The sequence below is a fragment of the Muntiacus reevesi genome, chromosome 4, assembly GCF_963930625.1.
Source record: "Muntiacus reevesi chromosome 4, mMunRee1.1, whole genome shotgun sequence".
Lineage (NCBI taxonomy): Eukaryota > Metazoa > Chordata > Mammalia > Artiodactyla > Cervidae > Muntiacus > Muntiacus reevesi.
The window spans coordinates 96,058,214-96,074,077 of NC_089252.1; the positions used below are offsets into that span (position 1 = coordinate 96,058,214).

The 15,864-nt window shown below is 41.5% G+C and overlaps 1 protein-coding gene across 1 annotated transcript; it reads right to left on the reverse strand.

The window, feature by feature from the left end:
- Positions 1-406: 406 nt before the first annotated feature.
- C4H3orf49 (chromosome 4 C3orf49 homolog) lies at positions 407-11,570 on the reverse strand. The gene is made up of 6 exons (XM_065935025.1): positions 11,446-11,570; positions 9,038-9,360; positions 5,039-5,163; positions 1,659-1,672; positions 1,056-1,170; positions 407-604 (listed from the first exon to the last, which is right to left on the reverse strand). The coding sequence occupies exons 1-6, from the start codon at positions 11,568-11,570 to the stop codon at positions 407-409; spliced, it is 900 nt and encodes a 299-aa protein (XP_065791097.1).
- Between the last annotated feature and the right edge of the window lie 4,294 nt (positions 11,571-15,864).

Sequence of the window (15,864 nt, forward strand, 5' to 3'; positions counted from 1 at the left end):
TACATTTTTGTAATTTTAATAAGAACTCTTCTCTTTAAAAACAAAGGTTTAAAGTTAGCTCAATAGTAATCACAGTGAAAGTGTCAAAATACCTTTAAGTGCTTCCTCTAATTTCATCTGGCAAATCATGGAAGAAATTTCTTTGTAGAATTGGTATGCCCTGGTAAATATTTCTATTTTCCATTATTAGTAAAAATTATGAAGCAAAAATTTGTTTATATTGACTCAAAATTAAAAATCAATTTTTGTAAAAGGACTATTGGACCGAATATTTTTATAAGGACTTTGGGCAGAATATTTTTAAACTCACCCCTCGCCCCAATTGATTAAGAGAAATTTATTCAGGATTATATACCAAGAGATAAGAATCCCTATGAACATAACTTTTATGCCATCAGAAACAGAATCAGAAGCAGTACCAGGTACATGGGAAACACACATTTTTCAATTTATACTTTCTCATGGTTCGCTTGGACATCCTCTGGAACTGCTTCGAAGGCCGAAGAATTTCATCCCCTAGAAACTCACACTGTTGAAGTTCAGCATGTCTTTGGGCCAATAACTTCATGGATTTATCTGTCACTGTTTCTATGAGGTCATCCACCTATGACAGCCCAAGACAAAGAAACGAAGCCATGTGTTAGAAGGCCTTGTCCACACCCCAGGGAGAGCTGTTTTTCCTGAGAGATGAGTTCAGGAACTGGTGGATGTCTGCAAGTCCCAAAGTATTATTCTAATTCAAGTCATAGCAATCAGAGCTTGAAAACATGCATTTACCACCCAGTGCTAAAGACAATCTCATCTCTTCTCAAACCCTCGTGTGTGTGTGGCTTCATTTTAAGTGAATTAACTTTACCATTTAGGAGGCACACAGCATCATCCTCCGTGCCCTCAGCGATCCCGTAGCCACTCTCAAATGCCGCCCACTAACAGGATGCCTTCATGCTAATCATTAGTTTCGTCCCATAGCCACGCTGTCTAGCCGGGCTGTGCGTTCCGTGGAGCCCAGGCCTCTGATGCTTTTGAAACACAAAGTAAAAAGCTTTGTCCACGACCTGCATTTGAAGCTTTCCCACTGTCAAATCTGATTTCTGGAGAATGTTTTCCATGCTGTGCTTCTTTCTTTTAAATATCAGAAAGTGTGGTCTCTTTTTTTGATGAATATGGAACCTATCATAAAAATGTAAAAACACATCAGATTAACAAGTGCCACCATTATTTCTGTGACGGTGCTTCAGTGAACACCCTTACCCTTGCGACATCCTCTTTTAAACTGAATATTTGCCACATGATAACATTGGATTGGAGGCCGTATTCATATTATTCTCCACGCCCCATGCATCTCCTTTGTGCCCAGAGCTCTCTTTGAAGAGATCTATAGGGTGCAGAGAAATGAGATTGTCTGGTTCTGAAAGTATATACAGTGTCAGGAAAAAAAACAGGTCATTCCTAAGGGGAAGAAGAAGAAATTGCCTCTGTAGCCACTGAGCACAGTCAGAGTGTGGGGCTGTTGTAGACGAGTGCCCCAGAAAGCTCATTATCACTGGATCCAGTTGCTAATCTGGTCTCTTTTCTGCAGGTTTCCTTATTTTCATGGCAGACATGTTTCCAAACATGAAAAAGAAAGCTCTGGGTTCTTTTCATTGCATGCCTGATACCTTTCCCATGGTCCCTGGCTTGCTGGTTACAAGTACCTGCGCTATTAAAACTCATTCCTAGGTCATGGCTCCTGGCTAATAGGGTCTTTTTAGTCTTACTAGGTTCGCTCTTCCTTCCCCTTGTGTTTAGTAATTACCATGAGGACTACTGTGAGACCTACACAAAGTGGGATGTGCAATCACATTTGGGTCTTGCCCTTTGCCCGAGTTTACAAATGAGTCTGTGGAACCTCTGCCCTGCCCTGACGGCTCCTGCGTGCATGCTCAGTCACTCAATCGTGTCTGACTCTTTTGTGACCCCATGGGATATAGCCTGCCAGGCTCCTCTGTCCTTGGGACTTCCCAGGCAAAAATACTGGAGTGGGTTGCTGTTCCTCCTCTAGGGGTTCTTCCCAACCCAGGGATGGAACTTGCATCTCCTGCGTTGCCAGGCAGATTTATCGCTGAGCCACCTGAGAAGCCCTGGCAGCTCACCTCGGCTCCAACATCACTTGCAGAAGCTTCCCCAATCTAACGAGAGCACAACTCCTCTTGTTTCTCTCTTATAAAACCCAGTGTTTTGGTTTTTTTTTTCTACTAAGCACTTAACTTGGTAATTACTTAAGTTATTTCTGTGTGTTGAATACCGTTATTAAAAAGTCAAATGTCTTGAAGGGTCAGGCAGGTTTTGAAAAACAGGCTCAGTTGGGGCTGGCATGGACCGGAGAGAACGGGCCTCCTGCAATGGGGGTGGCCTCTGTGTAGCTCTTGCTGTTGCTGGAGGGACTGCAAGCTCCGTGTTGCCAAATCGTCTTATTTTTCAAAAGGAAGTTGAAAATCCAGACTTTTGTTTGAACAATTCTAATTTCGAAATGTGGACAACTGATTCAAATATATGAGAACATATGAGAACATTCTGAGAGCTATCACGTAGAGCCAGACATCCTGGAATGTGAAGTCAAGTGATCCTTAGAAAGCATCACTACGAACAAAGTTAGTGGAGGTGATAGAATTCCAGTTGAGCTATTTCAAATCCTGAAAGATGATGCTGTGAAAGTGCTACACTCAATATGCCAGCAAATTTGGAAAACTCAGCAGTGGCCACAGGTCTGGAAAAGGTCAGTTTTCATTCCAATCCCTAAGAAAGGCAATCCCAAAGAATGCTCAAACTACCACACAATTGCACTCATCTCACACACTAGTAAAGTAATGCTCAAAATTCTCCAAGCCAGCCTTCAGTAATACGTGAAGCGTGAACTTCCAGATATTCAAGCTGGTTTTAGAAAAGGCAGAGGAACCAGAGATCAAACTGCCAATATCCACTGGATCATTGAAAAAGCAAGAGAGTTCCAGAAAAACATCTATTTCTGCTTTATTGACTATGCCAAAGCCTTTGACTGTGTGGATCACAATAAACTGTGGAAAATTCTGAAAGACATGGGAATACCAGACCACCTGACCTGCCTCTTGAGAAACCTGTATACAGGTCAGGAAGCAACAGTTAGAACTGGACATGGAAAAAAAAAAAAAAAAAAAAAAGAAAGAACTGGACATGGAACAACAGACTGGTTCCAAATAGGAAAAGGAGTATGTCAAGGCTGTATATTGTCACCCTGCTTATTTAACTTATATGCAGAGTACATCATGAGAAACACTGGGCTGGAAGAAGCACAAGCTGGAATCAAGATTGCTGGGAGAAATATCAATAACCTCAGATATGCAGATGATACCACCCTTATGGCAGAAAGTGAAGAGGAACTAAAAAGCCTCTTGATGAAAGTGAAAGAGGAGTGAAAAAGTTGGCTTAAAGCTTAACATTCAGAAAACTAAGATCATGGCATCTGGTCCCATCACCTCATGGGAAATGGGGAGACAGTGGAAACAGTGTCAGACTTTATATTTGGGGGCTCCAAAATCACTGCAGATGGTGACTGTAGCCATGAAATTAAAAGATGCTTACTCCTTGAAAGGAAAGTGATGACCAACCTAGATAGCATATTAAAAAGCAGAGACATTACTTTGCCAACAAAGCTCCGTCTGGTCAAGGCTATTGTTTTTCCAGTGATCATGTATGGATGTGAGAGTTGGACTGTGAAAAAAGCTGAGCACCGAAAAATTGATGCTTTTGAACTGTGGTTTTGGAGGAGATTCTTGAGAGTCCCTTGGACTGCAGGGAGATCCAACCAGTCCATCCTGAAGGAGATCAGTCCTGGGTGTTCATTGGAAGGACTGATGCTGAAGCTGAAACTCCAATACTTTGGCCACCTCATGCGAAGAGTTGACTCATTGGAAAAGACCCTGATGCTGGGAGGGATTGAGGGCAGGAGGAGAAGGGGACGACAGAGGATGAGATGGCTGGATGGCATCACCGACTCAATGGGCATGAGTTTGAGTACACTCTGCGAGTTTGTGATAGACAGGGAGGCCTGGCGTGCTGCTATTCATGGGGTCGCAAAGAGTCGGACATGACTGGGCGACTGAACTGACTGATTGCTATCTACTTTATAGGGCTGTTGTAAGGAATATCTGAGTTGATATTTTTAAAGCACTTAGAAGAGGGTTTGGAATATAGTCAGCTTTAATAAATGCTTATTATGTCTAAAAAAATAATACTTCAGATTCTATTGAAAAATAGCATGGGTAATTTAGGCACAAACTTGATCTGAGTACAGATAAGTACAAGCTTTGGGTTGGAGTGTCCTGAATCATCAAGTGCTGCACCATCTATAATATACACACGTTCTATTTGTATGTTAATTTCAATTATAATGAAATGAAATTTAAAATTCAATTCCTCAGTTGTACCGCCACATCAGCTGGGAAAGACTGACAGCAAAAGGAGAAGGGGGTGACAGAGGATGAGATGGTTATGTAGCATCATGGGCTCAATGGACATAAATTTGAGCAATCTCCCGGAGACAGTGAAGGACAGCAGAGCCTGGCATGCTGCAGTCCGTAGGTTTGTAAAGAGTCGGACACGACTGAGGGACCGAACAACAAGTGGCCACATGCAAAGGCTTAAAAGTACACATGCTAATGGCTACTGTTTTGGACAAATGTTTGCATCCTTGCAGAAATTCTGTGGGGTTGGTCTGGAGAATATCTCTCCACAGAGCATGCATGATATGCCAGATGCTAATATACCAACTTGATATTTGAACAGCTGACCAAGTCAATATAAAGCGGCAAACCCTACTGTTGCCCAGATTATAGCAGAAGCTGAACCACTCAGGCTCAGAAGTAGAGGAATCAGACCTGGCAAGTCCACTTGTTGTGCCCTGAATTCTAGGAGTGGAGACACAAAAGGCAGCTTTAAATGGGAGAGAACTTGATTTTCACAACAGCCCTGAACATTGACTTCCGTGTAAGTCTTTAGGCGCAAGTTTGTTTCAGCATTTTACCTTTTGCATTCCTGGAGAAAGTGATGCCACAGATAAACGTCTGGTGGTTCTCCTGACTCGGAGGAGTGTATTTCCTTGGGTTATCGCCTCTGTCTCTGCTTCAACAACGTCAAGTTGTAAAGTTGCTTAAAGGGAGTGAGGGGGGGAGAAAACAGGCAATCTTGAAGGATCACAATAATAAACATATGCCTGCTATTAGAAAGTCTCCTAAAAAGCAAGCATTACATGCGATTTCAGTGGCTTCTTTTCTTTGGGGTTAAAATTGAAAATGGACTTGCTTTGCTGAATCTCACACTTTCTCTTGAACACTTGGCCATGACCTCCACAGTCACCAACCCATCTTGACAAGGTGGTTGATAACTGTCTTTGAGACTTCACTTTTGCCCCCTGTTGCTCTTCCTTGTAACTCTTGTGGAATTAGGAAAAGCACCCTCTAACATACAAGACAACCCAATGACTATTTGCTGTTGACAAAGACAAGTTTAAGAGTACTCTGCAGCAAAGTGGCTCAAGGCTCAGTCATGCACGCACCATCTTAATAGTGTTTCCTACATTCTAGGACCCCTGTGAATCCTAGAGTCCTTAATATTTTCCTCTATCAGTTCAATTCTTGGGACTTCTCTGGTGGTCCAGTGTTAGGAGCCCTCGCTGCCAGTGCAGGTGGTGGTTCAGGTTCTATCCCTGGTCAGGGATCTAAGATCCCACAGGCTATGTGGCACAGCCAAAAGATAAGGGAAAAAAAGCATCCTCATAAAAAAAAAAAAAATCAGTTCTTGACACAATAAACATACTTATAAAGGAAACTTAAAACACTATCATAAATCAAAAACCAGAATCATAAATATAAACACTGAGACTAGGATGGTAAAACCAAAATCATGTTATTGCCAACAGAAGGCAGTAAACTTGAGGTTACTCTCTGTTTTATTAATAGATAGAAAAAGGGAAGGAGATGAGACTTTTTCCTTGATGTAGGGAAAGGGGTCACAAAAGGCACTGGGAAAAGCAGGGTGTGCAGCGTGGTCTGTCTCAGAGTTTTCATGCTGTGCATAGCACCTAAAATCAATTTCATCTGCTTGGGGTCACTTGGTGACTGCATTGAGGAACCACGGCTCCTCAGCTCAGGGGCTGGTGGCTCTACCTTCAAAGCAGATGCTCAACCCAGGGACGCTTCTTTCTCCCCCACCCTCACTGTCAGTTCTTGCCCAAATCTTGCAACTCCTGCCAGTGAACATTCTCTTCCACCTCACCACCCCCACTGCCATGACCAGCCCCAGCTAATATTATCCGTTGCCTTGGATGAATGCAAGAGCCTGTTTATCATTCCTCCTGCATCAGATCTTACCCTCCTCCAATCCAGTCTCTACCCTGCGGTCTGAGCTATCTACAGCATACTAACACATATATATGGAATTTAGAAAGATGGTAACGATAACCCTATATGCAAAACAGAAAAAGAGACACAGAAGTACAGAACAGACTTTTTTTTTTTTTCCAGTGGGTTTTGTCATACATTGACATGAATCAGCCATAGAGCAGAACAGACTTTTGAACTCTGTGGGAGAAGGTGAGGGTGGGATGTTTCGAAAGAACAGCATGTATAGTATCTATGGTGAAACAGATCACCAGCCCAGGTGAGATGCATGAGACAAGTGCTCGGGCCTGGTGCACTGGGAGGACCCAGAGGAGTCGGGTTGAGAGGGAGGTGGGAGGGGGGATCGGGATGGGGAATACGTGTAACTCTATGGCTGATTCATGTCAATGTATGACAAAACCCACTGAAATGTTGTGAAGTAATTAGCCTCCAACTAATAAAAAAAAAATTTTTAAAAAAATAAAAAATGCCCTTCAAATCACATAAATCCCCAGCTTCAAAATATCTTATCACCCTTAGGAAAGGTTAAAATTTCTTAACATGGTTTACAAACACACTTATCACCTTATTCAGCAGACTCTCGCTGGCTGGATTACCTTCATGCCTTAATTATGCCCAGTGCTCTCTTGACGTTGGGACTTGAACATGCTCTACCCTCTTTCTGGAAAACTGTTCTCACCACTTTTTCCTTATTTAACTCGAGTTCTTCAGATCTCATCTGAGTTGTCCATTCCTTAGCGAGGCTTTCTCGAGCCCCCTCCTCTAAAGCCAGCATCCATGATGCGTACCCACCCTATCCTGTGCTTCTTCTTTGCATCAGAGGTAAATATCTGCATGGCACTGAAATGCCCCTCCATGCCCTCTGTAACTCAAGGAGGGTAGAGACCACGCCTGTACTGTCTGCTGCTCTATCCTTTTCAGCATGCCTGCCACATAATAAGTATTTACTACATATTTGTTTTATAGCCTAATGAGGATCAACAGGGATGAGCAACTGTCTTTCAGCCACAGTTGAGAATCAGAATGTTCGAGCTGCAGCCTGAAAGATGGGCAAGTTTCTTGGAGAAATCTTAGTGTAGAGATTTGTTATTTCAGCTATGATAAAAATAAGCCAATGCATGGGATGTGGTGGAAGGTTCTGGTCCTCTGTTTTCTGCTGGACTCTTCAACTCCAGCCCAATCAGCAAAGAAGTGTGTCCTCTTTGCTGTTTTCAATAGAAACAGGCAGGTCAATCTATATCAGGTAATTGCTAGATGCTTGGATGCTTGTATTAGTTGTGTTTTTCAGAAGAGAGAGTTTGTTTGAAAGGGCATTGTGTCAGCTGCAGGCCATCAGTTTTTGTTTTTTCTGGAAAAAGTATCTACCAAGCCTTATCATGATGTGAAATTTGAAGATACGTGTGAATCACCTACATATGCATAAGTATTCTATATGTTTCTGAATGCTGTACTGTAAAGGGCACTAGAAACAGACAAAGGGTATTTATGGCACTGAAGCTCTTCTGTATGGTATTGTAATGAGAGAGAAATTACATGGTGGGTTTTTCAAACCCACGGAACTGTGTAGGGCAAACAGTGAATCCTAATGTAAACTATGGTGGTTGTTTACTCGCTAAGTTGTGTCCAACTCTTTTGACACCATGGATTGTAGCCTGCCAGACTCCTCTGTCCATGGGATTCTCCAGGCAAGAATAGTGGGAGTGGATTGCCATTTCTTCTCCAAGTTAGGGATCTAACCTGGGTCTCCTGCATCACAGGTGGATTCTTTACCAGCCTAGCCACCAGGGAAGTCCAGCGTAAACTGTGGACTAGTGTTAATAATAATATGTTAACATGGGCTCATCAACTAACAAGTGTACGGTACTAAGGCAAGAAGTTCATAATAGAGGAAGCTGTGGGGTAAGGAGAGGAGGGTATAGAGGAAATTTCTGTATTTTCTACTCAATTTTTCCAGTTTACCTAAAACTGCTCTACAAAAAAGCCTATCAATTTTAAAAAGGAGAATGCAAATAGTAGTCATCACTCACATGACCCCTCCCCCACCAAACATCATTACCCTGTCACAAAAGAAATTGTCAACAGTTCAAACGCCAATTCTTCACAAAGTATGTGGGAAGTTGATATAATAAAATAAAATTTCCTTTACGACTTACCAATCATACATTTTAAAAATGGAATTCTCACCACAACTTCGTCTGTTGGCAGCAGCCATTTGAAAATCTGCCTCACTTCTTTCTCCAGAAATAAAACCAGAAAATCCCACTTTGGTTTGATTTTCTAATATACGTGTATGTATATATGCATATACATATATATACACCTATGTACACATCTAATATTTAAATGAAAAGTAGTTTTAGACTGATGAGACAACTGACTAATTGGACTGGGAGTGACCTCAAATGTAATCTAATTCAGAGCTTATGAAGATGTATACACACACACACGTCACCTGGGGATCTTTCTAAAAGGCAGATTCTGACTCAGTAGCCCTGGGTGGGGCCTCAACTTCTGCATTTCAGACAAGCTCCCCAGAAATGCTATTCTGTGGGTAACAACAAAAGCTGTCCTATTTCATTTTCTCTCTTGGCCTTGACACTGTCCCGTATGTTGACTTGGATTACCATTCTGGGAGAGCCTTCTCATTCTTGGTTTGGTAAATAACCTGGGTGATGGAAACTCCTTGACAATTCTAGGAAGAAGGCTCTGCGTATTTAGAAGGAGGGTTTCCTTGTGGTTAGGGGCACCCTCTTCGTTGACACTTGCTGGCTTGCTTCTGTACGTGTGTGACAGCATCCTCCCCAAAACAGTCTTCACTTTCCTCACCAAACTTTTCTTCTGATTTTGCTGGCTCTTGTGAAATTCTATGTCACTATCACTGGATGACTCCTCTTTAGGGACCAATACATTTTGTTTTACTAAGTTGGTAGACACAGCTCTATGGCATCTGAACAAAGGAAAAATAATTCCTGTCAAGGAAATTGAAAAGTTAAAAATGAAACATTGGAATCATGAAAATCAACTGCAAATGTGAGCAAATTATACAGTTCAAAAAAAGAAAACTAAAGACGAAGCATCAAATCCAAAGCAACTACTTGATATTTTGTTGCTGGACTCTAGACGTGCATTCTGGCCACTATCTCATTTAATCCTCAGGGCTGGTAGTTTATATTATTATCTTCAGTTTACTAATGAGTAAGCTGAGACACAGAGATATTAATTTAATTGATGGAGCATAGAATGCAGATTTTAATCTTGGTTTGTGACTGTTAGAATATATTACCTCATTTTGGCAAATTGGTGATCTCATTTCAATCATGGTTTGAGATATTTTTTTGCTGGACCTCAAAATGTGGTTCCAAATGTGATGAGACATGAGAGTGGCTGCTAGGGCAGTTAATAAAAAACATATTCTTCAAGGTCCTATAAATGCTGCATTTTATGCAGAATACTGATTTAGAGAAAGTAATTATAAATGCATATTTCCAAAATTCCAAATAAATAATATCTTCATCATTTCAGTAATAAAATAGGTAATACTTCTTAGTAGACTTTTATGTGCTAAACACTCATCTAAATTCTTTCATATGTACTACATATTTTAATCCTCCTACTATCATCTCCATTTTACAAATGAGGAAATTAAAACTTGAAAAGCTTAAATAATTTATGCCCAGATAATCTGACCCCACAGTCTATTCTGTTAGCTTCTGTGCTAAGTGAGTATCACCCGTTCCATGATACCCTCATTTACCTAATATTCTTCCTTGATTAACTACTTTGATGTTAGCTTCATCCAAAGCAATAATATCCATAAAATTCCAGGGATTTTTAAAAATTAGTCTTCTATTTCGAGATAAAAAATCATTTATGAAAAAAAAAATCATTTATGGGCTAGGACTAATCTCCCATGGACCCCTAAGAGAACTTTTAATAAAACCATCAGTTTCTACTACCATAAATACACACACACATGGGAGTACAATGTAGGAGGCTCAGGAACCCCCAAGGTCATCCACACAACCCCATCAAGTAAAAAGCCCAGCTTTAAGCAGTTTCTGAATCTCCAAGATGCATCTCCTAGTCCCATCCCCCCACCCTCATTCCCAATCTATTTATAACATAATTAATAAGATGATTTTGCTCCAAAGCCTAGGAATAGAACTGCTACCATTGCTGTTACGAAAAGAATCTTTTCTTTCCTAACCTTTTAAGTATCTTGGTTGGTTGTGAATTTATTTGGTTGTATTGTCCCTCTTTTTAACCCCTATTTTTTATTGGAAGTGGAAATCTCTGCAAAATTTCATTTTGCCCGTGGAACTTCAGAAGTCTGATCTTTGATACTTCAGGTCTCATGAAAATGACTCTTTTCTTCCTATCTGAGCTATTGCTCATGAATTTGGTAAGGAAGAATACTCTCCAAATTGGAAAATAATCATCTCACTGCCTTTCCAAATTAAAATGTATTACATTTGGAGTATTCCATGCTTGTCTTCATGGTTTGCCACTGGCAAGAAATATGAGGTATAAGACAGTTTTTAGGTTAAAGAGCATGTACATGGGTAAAATATAATTAGTACACATTACAACAGCCCAAATTGCTGGAAAGGGGAATGGAGAGAGCACTGATCATGGACTTATTTTGAAAAATGCACTATTGGTTTTTCAAAATAATAGTATTTGCTGTCTAAAACTGTGAGATTGAAATATCAACTTAGTATCTACGAATTTTAATATCATATGTGACAATAAATCTCAAGTTCAGGTAGAAAGGCAAGATTTTCCCATTACAGTGAAGACTTTTCTGATCACAAAACGAGGCTTCCATCGTGGCACTAGATTCCCTGATCCAATGTATATATGCTGTCTATATATGCTGTCTCTGCTCCCTCTAATCCACACGGAGCCTGCATTTCTAAATGCAGTGCTTAAAAACATGCTACTTTTTTCTAATCAGCACAGTGAATATTGTTTAACGCAAAATCCAAAGCATCTCACTCAAGAGAGAAGAAAATGAACCCCAGTTTCCTACCTTTCAATCCCTTTCCTTTGGAAGGAGCTGCTTCTCTTCCTGGGCTGCTGAAATCTTCGGTACTGGCCAGCTCTTTCGTAAGCAACCTTAAAGCGCTCTGGAGTATACAGGTGAGGGTGGCCCATTGCTGTTAACCTCACCTGCAGTAGTCGTTGCTAATTTTTTAGCTCTTAGGCTCACAAACCACAAAACAAAATCATCCAGTGACTGAGGCGTTTTTAACTCCAGGGCTGTTTGGGGGTAAAGTATGTAGGAAAATTTTTGGAATTGCTTCCTTATTCCCTTCCAGGTGTTACACACATCATTTGTGGGACTGGCCCTGTTTACCACTTTACAGAGGTCATCAATGATGCAGTTGACAGAGCAGTGGGAAATTCCCAGCCATGTTGCAGACTCCAGGGCAAGGCAGATGTGAATAGGTGACCTGCTTGTCTAACCACTGCCATTTGGGTTGGTAATAAAGTAATCACACATCAGCTGATTATCACATTCAAATGTGCATGTCTGCATTCCAAAGAGGGAAGAACCGAGGCCACCAACACTAATTCCAGTGACCCCAGCTTTTGTTAGATCTTTCATGTGGAACTGATGAATGCTCTCCGTCCAGCTTTTATTTGGCTTTCTCACAGTACACCCCTTGGGCTATTTTGTAGTGATCTCTCAAAACACACGCTGAGAAAGTTGGGCCCACCCCTCTGTTATTTGATTCACTTCCTGGAGGAGAGCAAATTCTTGCTGGGTTGGAATTTCTCACCACAAGGTGGCAGCAGACACTGGGGTTTATTCCCAGTCTTTCTGGCGCTTTGAGTTTTTCAGTCTGAACTAACTAGACGCAAAGAAGGAAAACTCCAGAAAAGTGTTGGGGGATATAATGATGATTGTTTTCTGTGTTTGCACTCATCAGTCATCTGCAGCGGGACTCTCAAACTTTCATGTGTACACAGATTACCTGGGGATCTTGTTAAAATGCAGATTTTGTTGCAGCAGTTCTGCCTGATGAGGTTATTGGGCCAGAGAGCTCAACAAAATAAAAAAGGGTTACTTGCATGTGGATTTGTCTGCTCCTGGCAGATTAATCAGCAGGCACCAGAGCCCTGAGGTGGAAGGAGTCTGATGTCTTTGAAATCGTAGTCAGGGTGGCTGCAGTGAAGAGGCAATGTATGTGATAAGCTGGAGAGATAGGCAGGGCCAAGCCAGCTGGATCCTACAGAACAACTGAAAGTTGTACCATTATTTTGGATCTTCAGAATAATGGAAAGCTATGAGGGTTTTTTAATCATTAAAATTAAAGACAAATTAAAATTTTTTCAAGTGTGGTAAAATAGATATTATATGCTGCTTCTGCTAAGTCACTTCAGTAGTGTCCAATTTTGTGTGACCCCATAGACGGCAGCCCACCAGGCTCCTCCGTCCCTGGGATTCTCCAGGCAAGAACACTGGAGTGGGTTTCCATCTCCTTCTCCAATGCACGCATGCATGTTAAGTTGCTTCAGTCGTGTCCAACTCTGTGCGACCCCATGGACAGCAGCCCACCAGGCTCCTCTGTCCACAGGATTCTCCAGGCAAGAATTTTGGAGTGGGTTGTCATTTCCTTCTCCAATATATTATATAAAATTTACCATTTTTAAGTATGTTCATATTGTTGTGCAACCATCATCGCCAGCATCTTCAGAACTTTATCTTGCAAAATTGAAATTGAAAACCCATTAAACAATAACCCCTAATAACTTTTCTGTCTCTATGAATTGTTCTTAATTGGAAAAAAAATATCTTGGAAGAAGTCACTACGTAAGGTGACAAAATTCCAAAAATGAATTACCGTGAAAATATATATCCCAATTTCTTTGTACAATAGTGAGAAAAATCTGCAGTACAGAAGAAGAGTGGAAAAGAAATAGGAAGGGTTAAGGAGAAGGGTATGAGGGTGAACAGTATTTTAATGCAAGCCCAGAAGTTAAGTAGAAAGCCTGTAGCTGTGTATGCTTTATTCATCCAACCTGTACATTAGGTAACTGAAGAGCAAAAATAAAGCCAAATGAGAATTCTGCTTTGTTTGGAGGTAAATTTCAAAATTTTTTATTTCTGAACTGAATTCAGAACCAACTCTTTTTAGTTCTTGGGATAATGACTGAATTCAACAGCCCTCAACAATGAAAAAAATGTTATTGCTACATCCAGTCCAAGAGATGGCTGCACTCTCTCTCTATGAATTTGATGACACTTTTTGAGGAGTGATGCTGAAACCTAGACTCTGTGTACCAATGCTGAATTGAATCTCAGAGACAGAATTGTGGGTGAGCTGGGAGAGAAGGGCTCTCTATTGCTTTGCCCAGCAAAGGAGGCCACAGCAAGCTGGTACCCATTAGGCTGTCCCACCCTGGAGTGGGTAGAAAGGGGTCTTACAATGTTAAGGCAACAGGGCATGATCAGCTCCTGGACATTCCTCTGAAGGGTGGGTGGTGAGGTAACTGGGAGTCAGTATCATCAACCTTCTGGTTCCAACCGGTCTGGGGTCTACGTGCTTGGAGGCAGCATACAATTACCTTCTTCCACTTGGTGGAGATTTCCGTACCTGCAAAACAGTTCAAAAGATTAAGCTGAGAATATTGTCGGCAGTCCTTGGGGAAGAAATGAAGGTCCCTGACTATGTTTAATGGCTAAAGTATTATTATTTTGTCTGGCTTGATTGGTTTCCTTTCTTTCTGCATTTTTCTCACTTCTGTGATTAAACTTACTCTTTGACTAAAGCTTTTCTACAGACAAAAGGCAGGTGGAGGATGTGGCTTGGGGACTATTGTGGGAAGGCCTCAGAGGGTCCTGCTGGGTTACAGGAGCTAGTCAATATGTATTTATTCTGTGCAATGTGAATCCAGCGTTGAACAAAACAACTGGAACCCCTGTCTAAGATTTACACTCTAGGGGAGGGCACAGATTCCAACCTTGTTAGTAAGCTGATAGAGCGTTCAGACACCAGTAAGGAATGCTAGGGAAAAACTAGGAAAACACCGTAGCAAGTGAGTGTTTCTACCAGGGCAATCAAAACAGACCTCTCAAGGAAGTGATAGTCGAGGTGAGATATTTCACATTGGAAAAGACATAAACTGTGGTCAGATCTGTGTTCTAAAGCAAAGTATTCCAAAGATGAGAAATGACCAGAGCAAAAGTTCTGAGGTGGCTGGGCACTAGGTCAGATTAGAGGGCAGGAAGGAGATCACGGTGGTGGGAATACAGGTGACAAAGGAAGGCAACGTTATGTTTGTGTTCTTAAAAAGATTGCTGGGGCTTCCCTGGCCGTCCGCAGTGGTTAAGACTCAGAACTTTCAAGGCAAAGGTGTGGATTTGATCCCTTGTTGGGGAACTGAGATTCTGTCTGCTATGTGGCATGGCCAGGAAGTTAAAGACAAAAAAAGAAGAAGAAGAAGAAAGAAAAGATTGCTGTGTGCCACTTGCAATGCGCACTGGAAAAAAATGTGACGGCTGAAGAGGCAATTGATCCAGGATGGAGATGCTGGTGGTTAGGTATAGAGTGAGACAGATGCGCAGAGATTCAGGGAATATTAGGAAGTATCACACTGAAATGAACTCAGTGTCAAGGGGTGGTGAGTAGACAGTGGGAGAAACTAGACTGAGAAGTTAGCTTGTTGCAGTAGCTCAAGTCTGAGACAGGAGTAGCTTTTTAAAAAAAATTTTTTGCCGTGCTGTGCAGCATGTGGGATAGACAGTTCCCCAACCAGGGGTTGAACCTGCACCCCCTGCCTTGGAAGCATGGAGTCTGAACCACTAGACTGCCAGATAATTTCCTGGAGTGGTTTAACTAAATAGGGGTAACGGAGGTAGAGAGAAGTGCACTGATTCAAGAGCCCCCGTAAGTCTACTTTTCTTTCCAACCCTCCTTGGGATATGGTTTGGCATCAAACCTGTAGGCTCACTCCCTGGACATTGGTAAATGTCCCTTTCAAAAGCCAGAGCAGGGCAAAGCCTGGTCAAAACACAATCTCCCTTGTTCTTAACATTATCCTTCTATCCTTCCAACAGATCTGAGATCACAAAATCCTATTTAGGTAACCATAACAACAGTTGCAAATGAGAATGCTTGGGTGGCCAGGCAGGTAAATGTGAGAAGCTGCAGGGTGTAGCAAAGAGGGGAATCAACTTTGGTAAACCGTGGAATGCGGGACCAATCAAATGTTAATGAACTTCAAATTGTTAAGGCTCTTCCAGCATTTAAAAATGTGGTCTGAAAGTCCTATTTAGCTTGTGGGTTACCTATTTTGCTGACTCCAAAGGTCTTTTTATGTAAACTCTCCATTCAGTCAGGCAGATCTTTCCTATCTCTGGTCCCAAAGCTGATTCCCATCCTCCTCCAAGGTTTTGTTTTCCCCCCTCCAAGCTTAACTTAAATGTATTAACTTGCATGCT

Coding starts and splice junctions, on each gene's coding strand:
- C4H3orf49 (XM_065935025.1), bottom strand. CDS start 11,570: ATGGGCCACCCTCACCTGTATACTCCAGAGCGCTTTAAGGTTGCTTAC. Junction 5,164..9,037: donor GAGAAGGCTCTCCCAGAATG/GTAATCCAAGTC, acceptor ACTCCCTTTAAG/CAACTTTACAACTTGACGTT. Junction 605..1,055: donor TGGGAAAGCTTCAAATGCAG/GTCGTGGACAAA, acceptor GGGCTGTCATAG/GTGGATGACCTCATAGAAAC.